This window comes from Camelus ferus, chromosome 18 (assembly GCF_009834535.1).
Source record: "Camelus ferus isolate YT-003-E chromosome 18, BCGSAC_Cfer_1.0, whole genome shotgun sequence".
NCBI classification, from domain to species: domain Eukaryota; kingdom Metazoa; phylum Chordata; class Mammalia; order Artiodactyla; family Camelidae; genus Camelus; species Camelus ferus.
Genome location: NC_045713.1, coordinates 17,890,813 through 17,910,634, shown reverse-complemented (window position 1 = coordinate 17,910,634; position 19,822 = coordinate 17,890,813). Strand labels below are relative to the sequence as shown.

General features: G+C 38.6%; 1 protein-coding gene across 5 annotated transcripts in view; it reads left to right on the top strand.

Moving 5' to 3' along the window:
* The window catches only part of ZNF713 (zinc finger protein 713), a 72,831-nt gene extending 53,463 nt beyond the window's left edge, over positions 1-19,368 (top strand). For 3 of the 5 annotated variants that reach the window (XM_032460382.1, XM_032460383.1, XM_032460381.1), the window contains 3 exons: positions 7,519-7,645; positions 7,970-8,062; positions 16,184-19,368. In XM_032460382.1, the coding sequence (XP_032316273.1) occupies positions 7,519-7,645; positions 7,970-8,062; positions 16,184-17,232 (1,269 nt within the window). In that variant the 3' untranslated portion in view covers positions 17,233-19,368. Of the gene's footprint in view, positions 1-3,311; positions 3,972-7,518; positions 7,646-7,969; positions 8,063-16,183 lie in introns of those variants that run through there. The other 2 variants (XR_004312678.1, XR_004312677.1) reach the window with 2 other exon arrangements.
* The last annotated feature ends 454 nt before the right edge of the window (positions 19,369-19,822 follow it).

Sequence of the window (19,822 nt, the reverse complement as noted above, 5' to 3'; positions counted from 1 at the left end):
GCCACCTTCTTCTTCCTTGAACATGCCAAACACACCCTTGCCTTTGCACCATTAACTTTTCAAGTCTTTTCTCAATTGTCACCTCTTAAATGACATCTTTCCTGACCACTTTATGTAAAATCACAACTGCTTCACCTCCACATTCTCAAACCCTCTTTACTCTTTTTTCTTAAAACATATTGCGTAATTTACCCAGTTTTCATGTTTATTGTCTACTTTCCCCTACTAGAATGTAAGTGTAATAGGGAAGATAATTTTAGTCTCTTTTGTTCTCTAGTGTATCCCAAGCACCATAGTTGGCACATAGAAAGCACTGAGTAAATACCTGTTGAACAGATAGGAATTTAGCATATGATAAAGGTCACATCTCAGACCAGTGGTGAAAAGATGATTTATTCAATAACTGATGTTGGTATTTCTGGGAAGCCTTCTGGAAAAAGATAAAGGTGAATTCATACCTTATACTTTACATCAGAATAGTCTTTAAAAAATTGATCAAAGATTTAAATGTGAAAAATTAAGCCATAGAAGTTACACAAGAAAAAAATGGGAGACTTCCTTTATAACCTTCACTGAGTAAAGACTTCTAATTACAACTGAGAATCCAAAAGCCATAAAAGATTGATGGGTTCAACTCTTTTAAAATACCCAAAAATCTGTATAAGAAAAAAAAAACTACAAGCAAAGTAAAAAGACATGTCAAATTGAGAAATATTTTTGCTACTCAAATTGCAGTGGGATAGTCTCTCTGATATATAAAACACTCCTCTAAATCAGCTAAGAGATTAGGAGTGCAGTAGAAAACTGTACAAACAACATAAAAAGACAGTTCACAGGAAGGAAAATTCAGGTGCATCTTTAACAGGAAAAATGTTCATCTGTACTTGTAACAAGAGAAAATTTAAATTAGAACTAGAGAAGGCTTGCCCTTTTATCACTATCTCTGTATTTCCCATGAGTTTGATATTTTCCACAAGCTCAGCAAAGTTGTGGGGGAGACAGGCTCTCTTACATTGCTGGTGTAAGTGTGTGGAGATTGCGCTTTCAGAAAAAAGACCAAATGTCTCCCATCCAAGATGCTTCCTTTATAATGTGACTTTTTTTTTTTTTTAATTTTTGGCCAGTGTAATTAGGTTGGTTCCTTCCTTCCTTCCTTCCTTCCCTTCTTTCTGTCTGTCTTTCTGTCTTTCTTTCCAGTGGAGGTACTGGGAACTGAACCCAGGACCTCATGCATGCCAAGCACATACTCTACCACTGAGCTATACCCTCTTCCTACAGTATGACTTTGACATTCATCCCATCAAGATACATACCAAGGTCTGTTCCCTCCATTGAATCTGTGCAAACTTGTGACCCATAAAAGTGAAAGTATGTGACTTTCAAGGCAGGTCATAAAAGGCAGTAAGACTTCCACCTCATTCTCTTGGGACGCTTGCTCTAAATCCAGCCACCTTGCCATGGAAAATAAACCCCACAAAACAAAAAAGAGCTCATTGAGAAGCCTGCATGGAGAGAAACCAAGGCACACAGCCCTGGCTGAGCTCTCAGGTAAAAGCCAGTACCAACTTGCCAGCCGTGAGAGCGAGCCATCTTGAAAGTGGATTCTCTAATCTGCAGTCAAGCCCTCCCAGCTGATGCCACATAGAGCAGAGGCAAGCTGACCCACTAAGCTATGCCCAAACTGCAGGTTTGTGAGCAAAATCAATGATAGTTGCTGTTTTGATCCCCCAGGTTTTGAAGTGGTTTGTTATGAAGCAATAGATAAATAACTGTTACAGATTTTGTTACCTGGAAGTGGTGTGCTGCCAAAACAGACACAGACCGTATGGCATTGGCTTTGCAACAGAGCCAGTTGAGCAATGAGCAGAAGACGGAAAGGAAAAGGTCATTAGTGAAATCATAAAGGGCCTCAGGGAGAGTTAATGGAGGCCCCAGAGGACCTTTCACAAGGCTTAAAGGATAATTAGGAAAATACTGTTATGAACCGGAGGAAAGGGGACACTCAAAGAAAGAATTTTGGTCAACGTCACCTTCAGTAACAAGAAAAATAGGAAATATACTTAATCAGACTCAATGACCTATTTAAGGGGATTTTCAGGTAGAAGATTGAAAGTGCCGGCTGGCAGCTTCTGGCTGCCTAGAGTAAAATGTAAGAGGAAAAAGATAAGCTAAATAAAGAACTGTTAAATATAAAGGAGCCAGACATGAGAAGGTGCTCAGCATTGCTAACCATCAGGGAAGTGCATATCAGTCTCACAGTGAGAGATCACCTCACACTGTCAGAGTGGGTATCATCGAAAAGAACAAATAACAAATCTTGGTGAGGATGTGGAGAAAAGGGAACCCTTCTACACTGTTGATGGGAATGTAAATTGGTGCAGTCATTGTGGAAAACAGTATAGAGGTTTCTAAAAAAACTAAAAATAGAACTGTCATATGACCAGCAATTCCACTTCTGGGTACATATCCAGAAAAAAAAAAAAAAACAGAAACACTAATTCAAAAAGATACATGCACCCCAATGTTCATAGCACCATTAATTACAATTGCCGAGATATGAAAGCAACCTATGTCCATCAACGGATGAATGGATGAAGAAGTGGCATATATACATACACACACACACACACACACACACACACTCTCACACACACTCACAGTGAAATAGTACTCAGCCATAAAAAAGAATTAAATTTTGCCATTTGCAGCAACACGGATGGACTTGGAGGATATTATGCTGAGTGAGGTAAGAAAGAAAAAGACAAATACTGTATGATCCCACTTAAGTGTGGAATTTTAAAAATACAACAAACTAATTAATGAATACAACAAAAAAGAAGCAGACTCACTGATACAGAGAACAAACTAGTAGTTACTGATGGGGAGGGGCAATATAGGGGTAGAGGAATAAGAGGTACAAATTATTATGTATAAAATAGGCTATAAGGATATGTTGTACAACACAGGGGATGTAACCAGTATTTTATAGTAACTGTAAGTGGGCTATAACCTTTAAAATTTGCAAATCACTATATTGTACACCTGTAACTTATATATATAATATTGCATATCAGCTATACTTCAATTTCTAAAAGTCAAAAAAAAAAAAGGAACCAGGAATTACTGAGTTTGAAAATAAAACTGTTTCTCATTTACACCTCTCAATATATACCCAGCTCAGGTACATTTTAAGATTGCTATGTACTGCTGTTTACTTGAATGGGAGAGACTCTGATGGGTATTTCTATGCCTCTCCCACCATTTTGAGTTTGTGAAGGATAGAGGGTGGGGCCAAATAACTATTTCTTTAGTTTACAGAAGGAAAAAAAGAGGGAAAGCTTGCAAAGAACCATTTCTAAGAAACTACACTCCAACAACCTCATCTGCATGTGGACCTGATTTATGTGACAAGATCCTGGACTTCAAACTAATGCCAAATGGGATGAAATGTGGGGGTCGTGGGGAAGAAGATGAGCATATTTTACATGTGGGAGGAATGTGAGTTTTTATGTTCACATTGTATTTTCTGAAAATGGCACAGTTTCTCACATTACATAGGCTCCTCTCATACTATGATTTAAATACACTTTCTATCAAGAGATGTGAGACTGTTCCTTCCCCTTGGATCTTGGCAGGCTTGTGACTGTGGTGGAACTGAAACTGTGATTCTTGAGGCTGAGTGATGAAAGGTTGGGAATTTTGCATTTGGGGTCCAACTATGATGAAGCCCAAGCAGCCTATGGAGAGGCCTCTCTGGAGAGAACCTGAGGCCCTTGGCTGAGCTCCCAGCCAGCAGCCAGCACCAACTTGTCAGCCATATAAATGAAGCCATCTTAAAAGTGAATCCTACAGCCCAAAGTTGAGCCACCCCGGCTGAAACAAAATGGAATAAAGATAAGCTAGTCCCGCTAAATCCTGCCCATGTTACAGATTCTGTGAGCAAAATAAATGGTTGTTGTTGATTTGAGCTACTAAATTTTGGGGTGATTTGTTATATAGCAATAGTTAATTACAGAGTATAAGTAGATACAACCCCGATGGAGATCAACTTGACAATATTTATCAAAATTGCAGATTCATATACTCTTTTACCAGACATCCTATTTGGGGGATGGATTCTGTAGATAGACTTACCTGCAACTGCAAAATAACATACATACAAGATAATTCATTGCAGCATTATTTGTAGTAGCAGAAGAGTAGAAAGCAGCTAAAATGTCTATAATAGATGAGTTAAATTATGGAACATTCACACAGAATACCATGCAGCTATAAAAAAAATAAGGAAGATATCTATGAACTGATGTGGAGGGATTTCCAGGATAAACTGTTCAGTGAAAAAAAAAACAGTGCAAAAGAGTATCTGTAATTTGCTACTTTTGTGTAAGAAAGAAGAGGAAATAAAAATATGCATATAAATGTGTCTACTCCTTTGAGCAAAAAGATACTGGAAGGATAAACTTGAGTCTAATGAAATTGGTTACTTGCAGGGCTTGGCTGAGGATGGGGTGAAAAAGACAGGAAATGGAGGGTCAGTACGGGAGGAGGGCTTAAAATGAATACAAACAGAACCAAGTGAATCCAACTGTATTTCAAATTACTGATAGAGCCACACTAAAAATGAGTCAACTTTTGAACCTAAATGTTTATACCCTGTATCCTCAGGCTAAAAGCAAAGCAGTTCTAAATACTGAACTCTCATTTGTAGGCTTCTTTCCTATAGGAGCATGTGTTAGCAACTCTGGAACCACTTTCTTTACATTCTAGGGTTGAACAAACAAGTAAATAAAGTGTGCATAATGAGAGCCAGGTTTCTCCCCGTCAGAGAAAGGAGTTACAGATACGAAAAGAGAGAAGGATAGAATGAACGCTGCTATGTTGGATTAGAATTAGAAGTATCAGTGTGGTCTCACAGGTTTTAATACACGTAGCTACATACAGAATTGGATATGGAGTTGTGTGTGTATGCACGCATATACACGTACACGTATGCATTCATCATTTTATATATCTTTCCCAGTTACAAACTCTGAGAAGGCCTAGAAGCAATGATACTCCAGTAGCATTGAGCACATCTAGTGCATGGATCTTGGTTTCTAAATGCCATTCTCCATTAAAAGGAACCAGACATAGCCACTCAGTATTTGACAACAGAGCAGGATGTGACAGACTGTGACCCTGTAGATCCTCTGGTGGGAAGCAGAGCTGCTCAGTATTTGACCATTAGAAGGAATCAAGGATCCTTGGAGAAGTGGCTGATTTCAGGCTTGAGGCAGGAAAAGCACAAGATGAACACTGAAAGAAATCTTTCTGTCCCAAAGAGTAAAGAAGTACTCAAAGAATGATAGGTACGTTTCAGAAGGACACAGAAGCCAGTTTCAAGAGGCTTCCACTGGCTAAATCCAGGGCAATCTGAGCATTAAAATAGTGATAGTAAATGATTATAACTTACTGAATAAGTAAATAAACCTACCTCATATAAATTAATGAGTGAATGAGAAGGTAAACCTCTTCAGCACAGTAGAAAGCCAACTAATAGTGTCCAAGAGTAATGGCATTAGAAAAGTATCATTTGGCAACCATTATAATTACAGTTGATTCAGGCAAGAATTATGGTAAAAGCTAAAACAAGTGGGTGAAAGTTTGAGGAGGAACAAGATATTTACACAGTCTCAGAGTATCTTCCCCACAAGAAACTTAGTAATTACAGAATTCAACAGTAATCTTCCAGTGGAAATTACTGGTAAATAACCACCATAACCAAGGTAATCAAAGTCTGCATTACCAGTAATGGAACTAGACAACAGTGTGTGCTTCCTGAAAACAATTCACTGAGAAGAGCCCGGCGTCGTTCCTGGACTATTCCTGCTGTAAGTGCATGGTGCCCATCACTCATGACGAGACATTCGATAAGCCCAAATTGAGGCTTAGCCTACAAAATAACTAGCCTGTACTTTCAAAATGCCAGTGTTCTGAAATACAGAGAAAGGCTGGGAAACTGCTGCAGATTAAAGGAGCCAAGAGATACAAGAGAACCAAAAATCTTGAATTTTCTTTTGTTGGGACATTTAGTGAAATCTGAACAAATACATAGTTTAGACAACAGCACTGTATCGGTGTTAATTTCCATAATTTTGACCACCGTACTATTGTTATGTAAGAGAATTCCTTGTTTTTAGAAAATAAACACCAATTTTTTTAGGGGTTAGGGGGCATCACCTCTGCAGCTTACTCTAAAACAGTCCAGAAAAAATTACAGAGAGAGAGAAGAAGGGAGAGGAGAGGGAGGAGTTTGTTTAATTATTCTTGCAACTTTTCTTTAAGTCTGAAATGATACAAAAGAATTTTTAAGTTTAAAAACAATAATGAGGACATTCTCTATTTCCTAATATGTCTAAGATGGAAAGCTTTCCAGCATTAATTGTTAAGTTAAAAAGCAATGTATAAAATATGCACTTTGGAGGTTAAAAAAAGTAGGAGGAAATTAGAATCATACTCATATTTGCATTAAGAATTCTGGGGAAATATACTAAAAGCTGTAAATTGTGATCATTGGGAGTAGGAGCTGGACAAGAAGGAAAGAATCATGGAGAGAATCTTTTTTTTTTTTTTTTACTAAATATTCTTTTGTGTGTTTTTGTTTCTAAACCATATTATTATCTACCTAAAAATAGAATTCAAATAAGAATATGCAAAAAAAGAAGAAAATAAAAAAGAAACAGGTAACCAATTGCAAGATCATCATTAGAAGGTTTAGAAGGAAAGGGAAGTTGTAGGCAAGGAACTGATTAAAACAGCCCAAAAGAACTGCAGATGTGGACAGTAAAGAATGTAGGCTGTAATTCATAGTTTTCCACATCCCTGTGCTATATTCATGAAGCATGCGGAAAACTGAATGGAAGTTAAATATCGCAAGAGGGAAGATATTCTTAGAAGCGGAAAAGACATCCCTGTGGTCTGATGGAAAGAGCACAGGCTTTAGAATAAGATTTAAGATGAAATTCTGTTGCTCTCATCTACCAGCTGTATGTCCTTGGATAAATTACTTAATTTCGTCTAGCCTCGGTGACTCATCTCTGCACATTGCCTATGTCAATTGAAATGTATTTTAGAAAGATATATTAATCAAGGCATGAAAATTAATTTAAATAAAATGCCAATACCATACTTAAATATTGAATTTTAACTTACGGGAAAAAGCATTTATTCGGAACACCACACTCCTGAAGAATTGAGTTATTGTAGTATGAAGTGAGTGATATTTTGTTGGGGGTGTAGGGGGTGTAAAAAGCCTACAAGGAAGCATTATTCCATGCATGTTTTTATATTTTATCTTGAAAGTTTATAGAAAGGTACTCATTGTCCAAGTTTTGACCTGGATTAATCAGAGCCCTGAAGACTCAGCATAATGGTTTAGACATCCTAACCTTTGCCTACTGCTGCACTTTTGCCTCTTCCCATAAGGGCCCCTGTAAGAAAACAGTTTCTGGCTGAGCAGGGATTTCCTTTGTGTTTCAGGAATCACTGACATTCCAGGATGTGGCTGTGAATTTCACCAGAGAGGAGTGGGACCAGCTGTACCCTGCTCAGAAGAACCTCTACCGAGACGTGATGCTGGAGAACTATAGGAATCTGGTTGCTCTGGGTAAGGACAGCATCCCTGTAAACCTGGAAATCATTATACACAGGTTTATTTCCCTAAGTAGTGAAAACGTTCAGAGCTTTTGTGACTGTAGTTTAGAAGGGCAGGGTGGAAGAATGCTAATCAGTCTTGGAGACAGACCTCTGTTTCCTACTTTCTCCTCGGGTGAGAGGTCTTGACTCTGAAATGAGTAGCTTTACTTTGCTGTTGAAACCTCCCCCTTCCGAATCCAGATGCTGTAAAGATTTAAAAGGTCGGAAATGAGTTCTGAGAGAGATTTTTGTTCCCAGTATAAAATTCTAAGACATACATTTTCCCAATGAATAGGGCATCAGCTTTATAAGCCTGAAGTGATCACTCAGTTGGAGCAAGAGGAGCAGTGGATGATGGAAAGAGACAGCCCACTGGACACACACCCAGGTAAGAAGCCAGTATTCAGGTATTTGCTGCTCAGGGAAGGAAAATAGTCGCTTTTGAAATAGTTTACTGAGTGTGCTCTAAATGTCTCCCTCTGGGATTTAAAGCATACTGAAGCCTTTTTTAAAAATTCAGTTTATATTTGACATCTTTCCAAAGTGGACATGACTCTTATTTTTTCTGGTGAAACAGGTAACATGTACTTACTATTAAAAAATTTATACAACACCGAAGTTATTTTGAAGGTATTAGTTTAAATATCCATAAATACCTTAATGTTGTGAATCTCTATGTAGCATTCTCTTTCTCTTGTTTACTTATACATCCTCTTGATATTCTTTAAAGCTTTCCTTTCCATATCAAAAATCCTCTGCCATTTTTACCTATTTTTCATTCTCTCTTTTTCTTTTTATTATCAAACTCTGTAAACTTGTCTAAAACCCATAACCTCAGTTCTAATTCTCTTGCTCACCTTTGTGGTATAACCCTTACCCTACCTGTATTACTAAAATTGTTTTCTTGGAGATTAGCACTACCTTTCTTCCAGTCAAATGCAGTGGCTAAAAACCCAGTTATTGTCTCTTATGATCATGTTGCATTTGACTGTTTTGACTTTACTTTCTTAAAATTTTCTTCCACCCTGGCTTGTGATACACACTGTTCTTATCTCTTCCAGCCTCTCCCGTCTGTTCCTTTACTACCTTCTCTCCCTCTTGTTCTTCTAAAGGCATGTCTTCCTGTGGACTTGGTGTTTACTCTGTACAGCGCTTTTAAGTAGCCTTTCTGTGTCATTTTCCCATTTCTACATTTCTGACCTTAGCACTTCACCCACATTGTCTGCCCAGATTTTCAGCCATATTTTTGTTTATGACTGTCATGCTATCATTTTAATTAAGTATCTCAAAACCTGGATCTGATGACTTTCTACTCTCTTCTTTAAAGCAACTCACTAAATATGAGACTTCTTTTTTTTTTAATGGGGGTAGGTAATTAGATTGATTGATTAATTGATTTTTCAAACAAGGGTACTGGGAATTGAACCCAGGACCTCATGAATGCTAGGCATGCACTCTACCACAGAGCTATACCCTCCCCCCAAATATGAGACTTCTTGACCAAGAAAAAACCCCAAAACCAAAAACCTTAGCTCTCTTTTGTTGGCATACCATGTACAATGCTCTTCCTGGTTATATTATTAGCAAACAGTTGGCTGATAAATATATGCCAGATACTGAGTTGGTCATTTTCCATTCTGGTCTATTAAGCCAGGTTAACCTACCTCATCTCTATCTAGTTCCACCGCTGAGTCTTTGCTCTCACACCTTGTTTCATCATTTAGACTTGGTTTTCGGTCATTCAGACTTTAGTTTTTTCAAGTTGACTTTCACTTGGCCATCCTTGTTTTTAGTGCTCTAGGTTACCTTAGGTAGGAAACTTTGTTCCTATTTCAGCCTCACTGAACCTGAATTTTGACCTGACCGCTGCTGGCTTTCCAGTGCGCTAAGCCCATTTAGAGGCTGATTATTAAAACATTTTGTCCAGAACCCCTAGCACTTTCCCTGACAACACTGGGTAACATTATTTCCATGAGCCTTCGCACTCTGGAAACTGGGGAGTAGGAAACTAAAGAGGAAAATGAAAAACTCCCTTTCCAGGTGAGTCACCAGGTAGGTACCTACAACAGAAAGCAGAGCTGTTCTTTCCCGTAGGTACCTATGCTGCCGTGTATAGGATCCACACTGTCTTCCGTTATGTCCCTACCCACAGACCCCCAACTAGAGAAAATAATTGCTAACTTAAGGAAATTTCCAGACTTCATTATGCAACAATATGTGGATGTCCAAGGCTTTTGTTTCAAAGATCAGCTTGAACAAGTGATTTCTTCATATCCTCGTCAGAGCAGGCAACCTAGCAGTATCCTTCAAGGAGACTGCTTGCATTTTTGCATTATCCTGTGAGTCACAATCAACGGCTCCTCTTATGAGGATGTGGTAGAACATTTCTGTTGACTGAGGGACTGAGATAGAATGATATGGCTTGTGCGACCTAATTCTGGTGTGCCCTCTGGGGTATGGCTGTCTCATTGTTATTAACATCTGCTGATGTCTATTTATCTAGAAATTCTCTTCTTAGCTAAGATGAGATATGGAAAATGTCCAATGGATTTAGCAACAAAAAGGTTAGGAATGTTATTAATGAGAGAAATGACAGAGCAGTGATTAGCAGAACAATCAGTTTCTACATTATTGAATGAACAGGAGGCAAAAAAGTGGAGCTAGTACGCATACGTATGCAGTACCCCTGCAAGAAGCTAGACTGAGAAGGGGAGACACTAAGGAGGATAATCGCCAGAACAGGAGGTAGTGGCAAAAGAGGGTCGTTCTGAGCAGGAATGATTTCAGCTTATTTATGGTGCTGAAAGGAAGGAGCTGGTAGAGAAGGTAAGCAGAAAATAGATACAAAAGTTGGAGCCAGGTTCCAGAGAGAGAGGACTGGGGTTGGAGAGAAGGAGATTAGGGGGATTTTATATGCCTCAGGTTTGTTGGGGGAAGTTTAGGGGAGCTCACAATTGGTGATTTCTGGGTTTTGGTAAAGTAGGAAGCGAGGTCCTCTGTTGAATGTAAAAGCATTGGGAGGAGAAGTAGAGAACTCTGAGGAGCACTTGCTGTAGTTTGCTCAGGTCAGTGGAAGCAGACCAAAGATGAATAAAGGGCTGACCGAGCAGCTTTGAGGGTGCAAATGAGATTTTGCCCTACACACATGCGGTTTCTAATTTCCACGGGCATGCCGTTTCTCCTGTTATGTTCAGCACTGGAACGGACTTTAGAGCCCAGGCTGAGGGCCCATTAGACGGGTGGAACTAAAGGAGGAAAACTGACAGTTGATTCAAGTGATTTGCCATAAAGACCAAAAAAGTAAAGTAAGACCTGAAGAGGTCTGAAAACTGGAAGACAACAGAGGAGCCAAGGAAATGGAGGTCTAGATAGGTCAGAAAGTAACTGAATACAAACATGAGTCCACTCATTGGGCAAAAGTGTGACACTGAGTTTGAGATTCCTTATGTGGAGTGCAGTTGAGTTACCACAGTATAGCCAGGTATATAGATTGTTGAAGTGGAGTGAAGGTCAAGGCACAGACAACTACCAGTTAGAAAATAAGATGGAAAAGAAGAGCCTCTTTAACAACAAGTAAAAAGATAAAACATCCAGAAACAAACTTACAATGAGAAATGTGCAGCACCTGCATGAGGACAACTTTAGAACACTTCTGACAGACGCAAAAATAAACTTGAATAAATGGGCATACCAAGATGTCATTGTCCCTAAAACACTTGAACTCTCATAAAAAGTACCTATACACTTTTGGGAGGATCTAGATAAGCTCATTTGAAAGTTTATATGGAAAAGCCAAAACACAAAAATAATCAGGAAAACTCTGAAAGAGAAAACAATATGGGGAATTATCGCTACTAGGTAATATCAGTAAAATTTCCCTGGTTAAAATAAAGCAGAACAACTGAACAGAATAGAAAATCCAGAAGTAGACCCAGATAGATGCAGAAATTTGGTGTATGATAAAGGCATCATTTCAAATTAGGAGGGGAAGGGTGGACATCTTAATAAATGGTGGTGAGGCAACTGATACTTAAAAGGTAGACCTTTTAATAAATAGTGGATAGCCATCTGGAAAGAGACAAAATTGGATCTATAACTAACTCCTTAAACCAAGATAAACTCCAAAGGGGTCAGAAACTTAGATGTAAAACGTGAAACCGTAAAAGACCTGGAAGAAAATATAGGAGAAATCTTTTATAACCTAGAAGTGGGGAAGTGTTTTCAGAAGACTATGATTCAAAATCTAGAAGCCATGAAAGAAAAGATTCATACATTAAACATACACAAATCCCCATATTCTACTTAGTTTAGAATAATAAGCAAAGTCAAAAGGTAAGTAGCAATGGAGGAAGATATTTGCAACTTATATCAAAGGAGCTAATTTCCCATTAGTATGTAAAGGGCTCCTCTAATCAGTGAGGCAAACAGCCCAATAGAAAAATGCAGAAATATCAACAGGTCTTAGATAAAGGAGTGCAAACACCTTTAACATAGGAAAAAATGTTCAGTCTCACTCATGATAAGACAAACCCAAATTGAAACTACACCAGGTTGCCTTTTCTTGCCTGTCAGATTAGCAAGTCTAAAAGTTTAGTAACACACACTATTGATGAGTCCATAGGGAAGAAAGCGCTCTCATACAGTTGCTAGTATAAGATGAACCACCAGTCAACAAAAGGATGTCTTAGACTAATGAAGGCGCTCCCTTTCCAGATACTCTGTTTGGCACTGTAGATTCTTTGGATGAACAAAACTTAGATGAGACACACATTTTTGTAAAAGTAATTAAAACAGAAATGTATGGCCCACAAAACCTTAAATATTTACTGTATGACCCTTTACTTTAAGAAAAAGCTTGCTAATGTCTGCTAAAGCAATAGTTCCTAATTATTTGTGTCCTCCACTCTCATTAAGATACGAATTTTTAAAGCAACCTGTTAAGATCGATATAATCTGTAAAACTGAAACTTTCCAAACGTTTACCCTTATCACTATGTCTGATGAACTCTGATATTTCCTGTTCCTTTTTTAGCCTATTCTGTTTCAGTTTTTATTCATTTCTACCCAGTGATTAATATCATAACCCACTATAAATTGTGGCACATTTTTTTAAATTAACAAAAGAGAACTGGAAACATCACAATGCTTTTGAAAGTAGAAAAGAAACTTTGAAAAATTTATTTTCTTCCCTACTTTTCTCCCTAATTTTTCCTTTTCTTCCACCTTCTTTCCCTCGCCGTCTCTGTTCTTCTTTCCTTTTGTGTTTCCTTCCTTCCTGCTTCCTGAATAATTCGTTCAAAAGGCATTGGGTAGGCCTGAGCAGGGTAAGGGCCTGCCTGGCGAGGCCTGCAGTGGTGCAGAAGGCCTTGGAGGGTGTTGTTCAGATCGCCCCGTGGTGTCACAATATGCTGACCAAAGGCGTGTCTAGAAGGTATCCTTTCTTAGATGCAAAGAAGGTCATACAGGCCCTAGAAATCTAATTTTATTAAAAGCCCGTAAGCCCCTAGGGTTGTTCCAGGAAGTGCAGAATCACTGGGGACAGATGGTAACCACACTGAGACTAGGGTAGTCTGTGTAAATCCCCTGTTTTTCTTTATGAAGACCCTTAGGCCCCTGCATATAACAGAAGCTTGATGAACTCCTGCCATAAGCTGGAGAGCCTTAGTCTCGAGCTGTGACAGAGATATTACACTCACGTAACCTAGGATTTGGGCACAAGATAGATTGCATGTCATTCCACAATGTAGGCAGGGAAAGCTCTTCTGCTTCCATGTCTGAAAACACTTTCTTCCCAAGCAGCACTGTTGCCTGTGATCTCAGATGCCGGGGGGCTGGGCAGTGTAAGGCCGGATAGGAGAGGAGGCAGAAGTACGAAGTAGGGCTTGGAGGTTTCAGTGAATGACTGGGCTTCTAGACAGGTAAAGTCACACCAGGAAGGGAGTGGACAGTGGGTAATGCGTGAGCAAGCACCTCTATGTGCTCTCACACACGTGCTTGATGGGGGTATTCATGCTTATCAGTGTCTACCCTCCTTTTAAGGTCAGTGGCAGTCATGTCTGCTAACGTGGGGGCTCAGGTTAGGTGAGGAGCTGGAGCAAAGGGACTAGAGTTTGTTCCTCAAAACTGCTTTAAAGCCCAAGATCATCGTCTCAATCTGGAGTCTAGACCCTGTCCCCTAGCGTCCCACTGGGATGTAGATAGGCAGCCCTGTGATTGAAGATCTGACGTGCCTTGAGGGTGTCCACAACTAGGAAGCAGTGCCTGCGCAGTCCTTGCACAGTCACTCCCCACAGTATGTCGATCGGGCTGCCCTGTTTCCGGGGATAAACAAAAGTTCTGGGAGCTGGGCCTCAGGGAATGAATGCCCTAAACTCTGCTTCTAGGCTGTAGGAGCCTAGAGTTCTATGCTTACCTGTGGTTCCAGGAGCCAGGTCAGCAGCCTGCAGATTTTGGTGCTAAGAGAATATGAAAGACAGTCTTCAGAGCTCCAGCCAATTATTCCAACCATTTTAGAGTCAAAGTCCCTGAGCAGACAAAAGCATTTCATCTGAAAATAAAGTGGTCCAGTTGATAACTTGGTTAAAATAATAATTTGGTTTAAAAATGAATCTTTTAAAACACTATTTTTTCCACATATAATTTAATTTCAGACCAGAGTAAGTTTATAACTTTCTGATTGGACTTTTTTTAAATTTCTATTGCCTGTTCAGCCAACTAATTCCTCTTGTTGTTCTGTCTGTGATAACAGGAAGTCCAATATAATCCAAATGTGAATTGACTTTGGTACATCCATAAAATTGGATATTTTACAGTCCTTTAAAAATTATATGGAAATGTGTTTGTTGGCATGGAAATGTGTTCATGATATGCAATAATGTAAAAAAAGTAAACTACAAAACAGAATTATAGCAGAATTCCGTTTTATTTTCCCAGGACAGTTGCTGGCATAATTATTAACGGTGCCCCCTTTTACTGCCAGATGTCCTTGATGACAGTCACTTGTGCCAGCTTTGGTACCACCCATACAGCCCTGATACACATTCCCTGTGGTTGGAAGACCAAGACTAGTGCATGACTCACGTCTGAGAAAGCTAAAGCAGCCCAGGCCTGGCGACAGCTGCCTGATGAGCTGGCTTTGGTGGGTGAGTCATGAGAAGCTGTTGAGATAAGGTCAGTCTGCACTACCCCAGGTTTTGTTGGGACAAGGTCTTATGAGTGTTTTTCATGAGTCAGCTAACATGATCTTGGATCTTATCGAATAGGATTCATGCCCTAAGGCTGGTCCCAAGGGATTACCCAAAATAGAGATATCTGTCTAGATCATGGAAATGACAGGAGAGCGAGGGGTCCAGCTAGAACCTTCCAAGAATCATAAAAGTTCCCAAAAGTGAGTCTATTTTAAACATCCACCAAGAGGAGAATGTGAAGCCACCCAGTCGTACAAAAACTGGCCCATCTCTTAATCCCTCCTCCCTCCACACAGCTCCTACCCTGCAACTCCTGTTAGAACGGAACTAAACAAGAGTTAGTAAAGGAAGAGGTGTGCAGGGAGATAGTTAAGGGGAGGAAGAAGTAGAGTAGAAGCAGGAAAAAGACTAGCAGGGAGGGAGTAGGGAGTGGGGACGAGGCAGGCAGGGAGAGAGGAGGAGGAATATGACTCTGTAACAGCCCAAGGAAGGGGAGAGGGACCAACTGTGAAGTTTTGACTATTACACGTGACTGAACATTTTGACTACTGAACAGAGACTGTGTTTGTGATTTATTGCAACAGTAGAAGTATGTTACCTAGGAATGAGGGGAAGAGCCATGGGATCTGCCCAGATCTTCATCCAGAAGCAAAGGATAAAGTTTAAAGAGGTGGTGGGGGACTGAAATAAAATTTTGTTTTTATCACAATCCATGCATCATGCTTGTTCAAAATATGTTTTACATTTATATTTGTGTGAATATAAAAGAAAACCGGCAAGAGAGGCTTCAAACTGTCAACAATGATTACATTTAGGGGTTGGAATTCTAACTTTACACGTTTCCACATTACTTGAATAGATTTACTGTAAGCAAGTATTAGTTTTCTCTTTTTAAATAACAGATTAAAAATAGGAAGAAATACTTTTAAAATAAACAAGTGGTTGGAGTTACAATAGAATAATCTGCAGATGAGATTTAGAAGGTCTTAGACTTGGACCTGCCTAAGTACAGTCCTTCCTCTGATGTCTCCCGTCTCTGAACATAGATCTTACTCTGATACTTCATTTTCTCCTTTCCATTTCCTTTCAACTGTGGATACTCCTGAATGATCTCTTCTTTTTATGATTACCACACATATTTTAAAACTTCCCCCTGCTCATTGCTTCTTGTCATCCTTTTATAGTGTTTCCCCTTGTTACATGGCTGTATTTCAGAACTTTTAATGCCACATTTGGCATTTGGCAATTCATTATGTAATAATTTCTTTTACAAAATGTAGAATGCTGCAGAATACTTTTTGTGTGTTCTGAATTTCTTTTAGATGGGGAGAATAGACCAGAGATCAAAAAATCAACTCAAAACCAGAATATTTCTGATGAAAATCAAACCCATGACGTGATAATGGAGAGACTCACAGGAGATAGTTTCTGGTACTCCATCTTAGGTGGACTCTGGGATTTTGATTACCAGTTAGAATTTAACCGAGAAAACCAGCAGAGACATTTAGGACAAGTATCTTTCACCCACAAAAGGATCACACAAGAGAGGAGCCTTGAATGTAATCGATTTGGGGAAAACTATAATCTGAACTCAAACCTTATTGTGCATCAGAGAATTCCTTCAATTAAAATACCCCTTAATTCTGACACACAAAGAAATAGCATCAAACATCATTCAGACTTGATTTACTATCAGAGAAACTATGTAAGGGAGGATCCTTATGAGTATAATGAGTGTGGAAAAGTCTTCAATCAACATATTCTTCTTCCTAATCACGTTCATGCTAAAGGGAAACCCAGTGAATGTGGGAAGGCCTTCAGCCAAAACTCATCTCTTGCTCAACCTCAGATAGTCCTCACAGGAGAGAAGCCCTATAAGTGTGATGAATGTGGGAAAAGATTCAGCCAGAGGATACATCTTATTCAACATCAGAGGATTCACACGGGAGAAAAACCTTTTATATGCAATGAGTGTGGGAAAGCCTTCCGTCAGCATTCATCCTTCACTCAGCATCTGAGAATTCATACTGGAGAGAAGCCCTATAAATGCAATCAGTGTGGTAAAGCCTTTAGCCGTATCACATCCCTTACTGAGCATCATAGACTTCATACTGGAGAGAAGCCTTATGAATGTAGTTTCTGTGGGAAAGCCTTCAGCCAGAGGACACATCTTAATCAGCATGAGAGGACTCATACAGGAGAGAAGCCCTATAAATGTAATGAATGTGACAAAGCCTTCAGCCAGAGTGCACACCTTAATCAACACAGAAAAATCCATACTCGGGAGAAATTATGTGAATATAATAAATGTGAGAAAACTTTAAGCCACAATCCTTCACTTACTGAGCAGCACATAACTCAGAATTTTTAGCTTTGTCCTGGGCAGGGAGGGGGAATCATTTGAATATATAAAAGTAAGAAAATTTTGGTCAGAACTTTTCATCCCATTCAATATCAAATTATTCATGGTGGAGAGAAATCTTATAAATAAACTTTTGATGCATAGAAACCAAGTAAGTTTAGACCTTAAACTAGTAGCATATTATATTCCCAGGAAAGGTTATAAATAGTGAAAATAATTTATTTTGTAAACAAGGTTATATTAGTAGTCATGTTCCAAACTTTTTTTTAATGACCAGAAATCCTGTAGGCAATAACCTACAATTATTCTCTGTGATTTTTATGGCATAAGGATTTTAAATTGATTAATCAAGCCAATGATGTAATATAACCAGTCACATAAACTTGAAATAAACAGAAAAGAGCAATGTTTCTCAAACTTCAGTCATTTATGGGCATTCTTTACAGATTTTTACCGTATTTAGTGTTTACTTATTTTTCTTTAAACAGATTCAGAATTTTGAGTCTTGTCCTGGAAAGTATTATTTATGGAATTACAAATTTTATATGCTAATTACATTCTAATTTCCATCAAAAATAAATATATAACTTTGAGATTGAAAATACCCAGTGGTTTACTACCTAAATCTTCTGTACCATTATTATAAAAGCAATGTGATAGGATATGGCAATATTATGTTATTTTTTAGGAATCCTTGTATTATTTTCATCAAACAAGTCCTAGGATCTTTAAGAAGAGTCTAGGAGGAAACTGAAGGTCTTATTGATGAACTTTGAAAAGTGATTCAGAGAAGTCTGCTTTTCTAAGCTGGTATTGTAGTTTGAAATTTCCCTATAGCAAACATAGGTTTTTGGATTTAAATGGTTATTTCTGTTATATTTGCAGGTTTGAATAGAGAGGAGGTTTTATTTTATAATGACCTTAGGGGCTTTATAAGAATCCCTGCACCTCCCTGCATCACTGTGGAAGACAAGAAGTAGGGAACTATGCCAGAGCAAATGGTGGTGCCACGTTGAGGCTGAGAACCAGGAACCAGGGAAGAGCCTTATTGACTTATATAAACAGCTAAAGCAGTGTTACTAGTTAGCTTAATAATTCATCTTATTTATTGTAATGTATTTATGTAACACCTTTTTCCAAAAAAGAATTTAAGGTGGTTTAATTTGATTTTTATGATTACTGCCTTGTTTGACAGAAATCACATTTTGATGTTACAAAGCATTGTAAATATACACTGTCATAACCACGAATTGCTGCAGCTGTGGGCCTGCTTCTGTTTCTTGGCTTTCTGTTTTTCTCTCAGTCTTCCCAGGCATGGCTGAAGAAGCCATGAGGCTAAGGTAGGAATGCAGTCTCCTGCTTTCTCGCCTTTCTTCTAACATATCTCCCAGCTCAAGACTTCCCCAGTTTTTTTCCCTGTGAAGGACTAGATTTTATAGGTCTTAACTGAAAGCTAAAATTATTTAAAAATTTTTTTAATTAGAACACGAAAAACCAAGAAAGCAATGAAATGCACTCATTTCATCGTGGAAGTAAAATTTTTCAAAGTACATTTAACGTCCCATCATTCAGTGGATGAAATACTTACTAAAACCCTGGGTTACTGTAGTCAGGGAGGATTTCTAATAGTGTTTTGTGTTCAGAAATCTGTATAGTGGAGATCTATTTCCAGTTCTGGAAGTGTCTCTTCACTAAAAGGAGCTACATTTAACATTTATTTGCCCTAAGGAGGCAGAGTATAGAGCACTCAGGTTTCAGGAAGAGTGAGTGAGCCAAGATGAAGTCTCAGACTGCAGAGGTATGTATTAAAATAAGTAATGATTAATTACAAGTTGTGAAGCCTTTGATCAAAGTTTTAATTTTGCAACCAAGAAAAAAAAAAAAAACCCTGAGTAATCCACAAAGAGTGCTAAGGACTTCAATACAAGGCAGTGTGTCTCAGCACAGGTGAAGAAGGAGAGCAGGATGGGGTTTTTGGAAGAGGATCAGCAGAATTTGGACAGTCCCAAAAAAGAGGAGTCTGGGATGAAGAAGACCACAGTTGGTCATGGATTTTCACCAATTCTTCATAAATAGGAATTGTAAAATTAAAAGTCTATTACATATACTTAGGGTCATAAATGATTATGCTTCTGTTAACTGTAAGCTATGTCATTCTGGTGTGAATTCATTCTCGTGTCCTTTGTTCTTGTCAAAATGTTCCAAGTTAAGCGGATACTAATTATGGTCATCACATCAAAATACTGGTGCTCAGAGCAGGGGAGGCACAGGAGTAGTAGTCATTCAGAAACCTGTTGCTATGACGTATTTCTGTTTAGGAGGCCGAGATGTTACCCTTTCACATATATTAGTTCATTTGGTCCATCCAACCAGGTGCTGTTGCCTTTCTCATGTCAAAAGAGATACTTAAGTTTAGACATAATAAGTGATTTATTATTTAGGGTCTCCTGGACTGAAATGTCACTAGAACATGGATCATCTTACTCCTAATCCAGTGGATACAAACAGTGCCTGGAACAATGTTTTATAACACTCTGAAAACATTTGACAAATATATTAAAATTGATAAATTGAGAGATTTAAAATTAATAGATTGAGA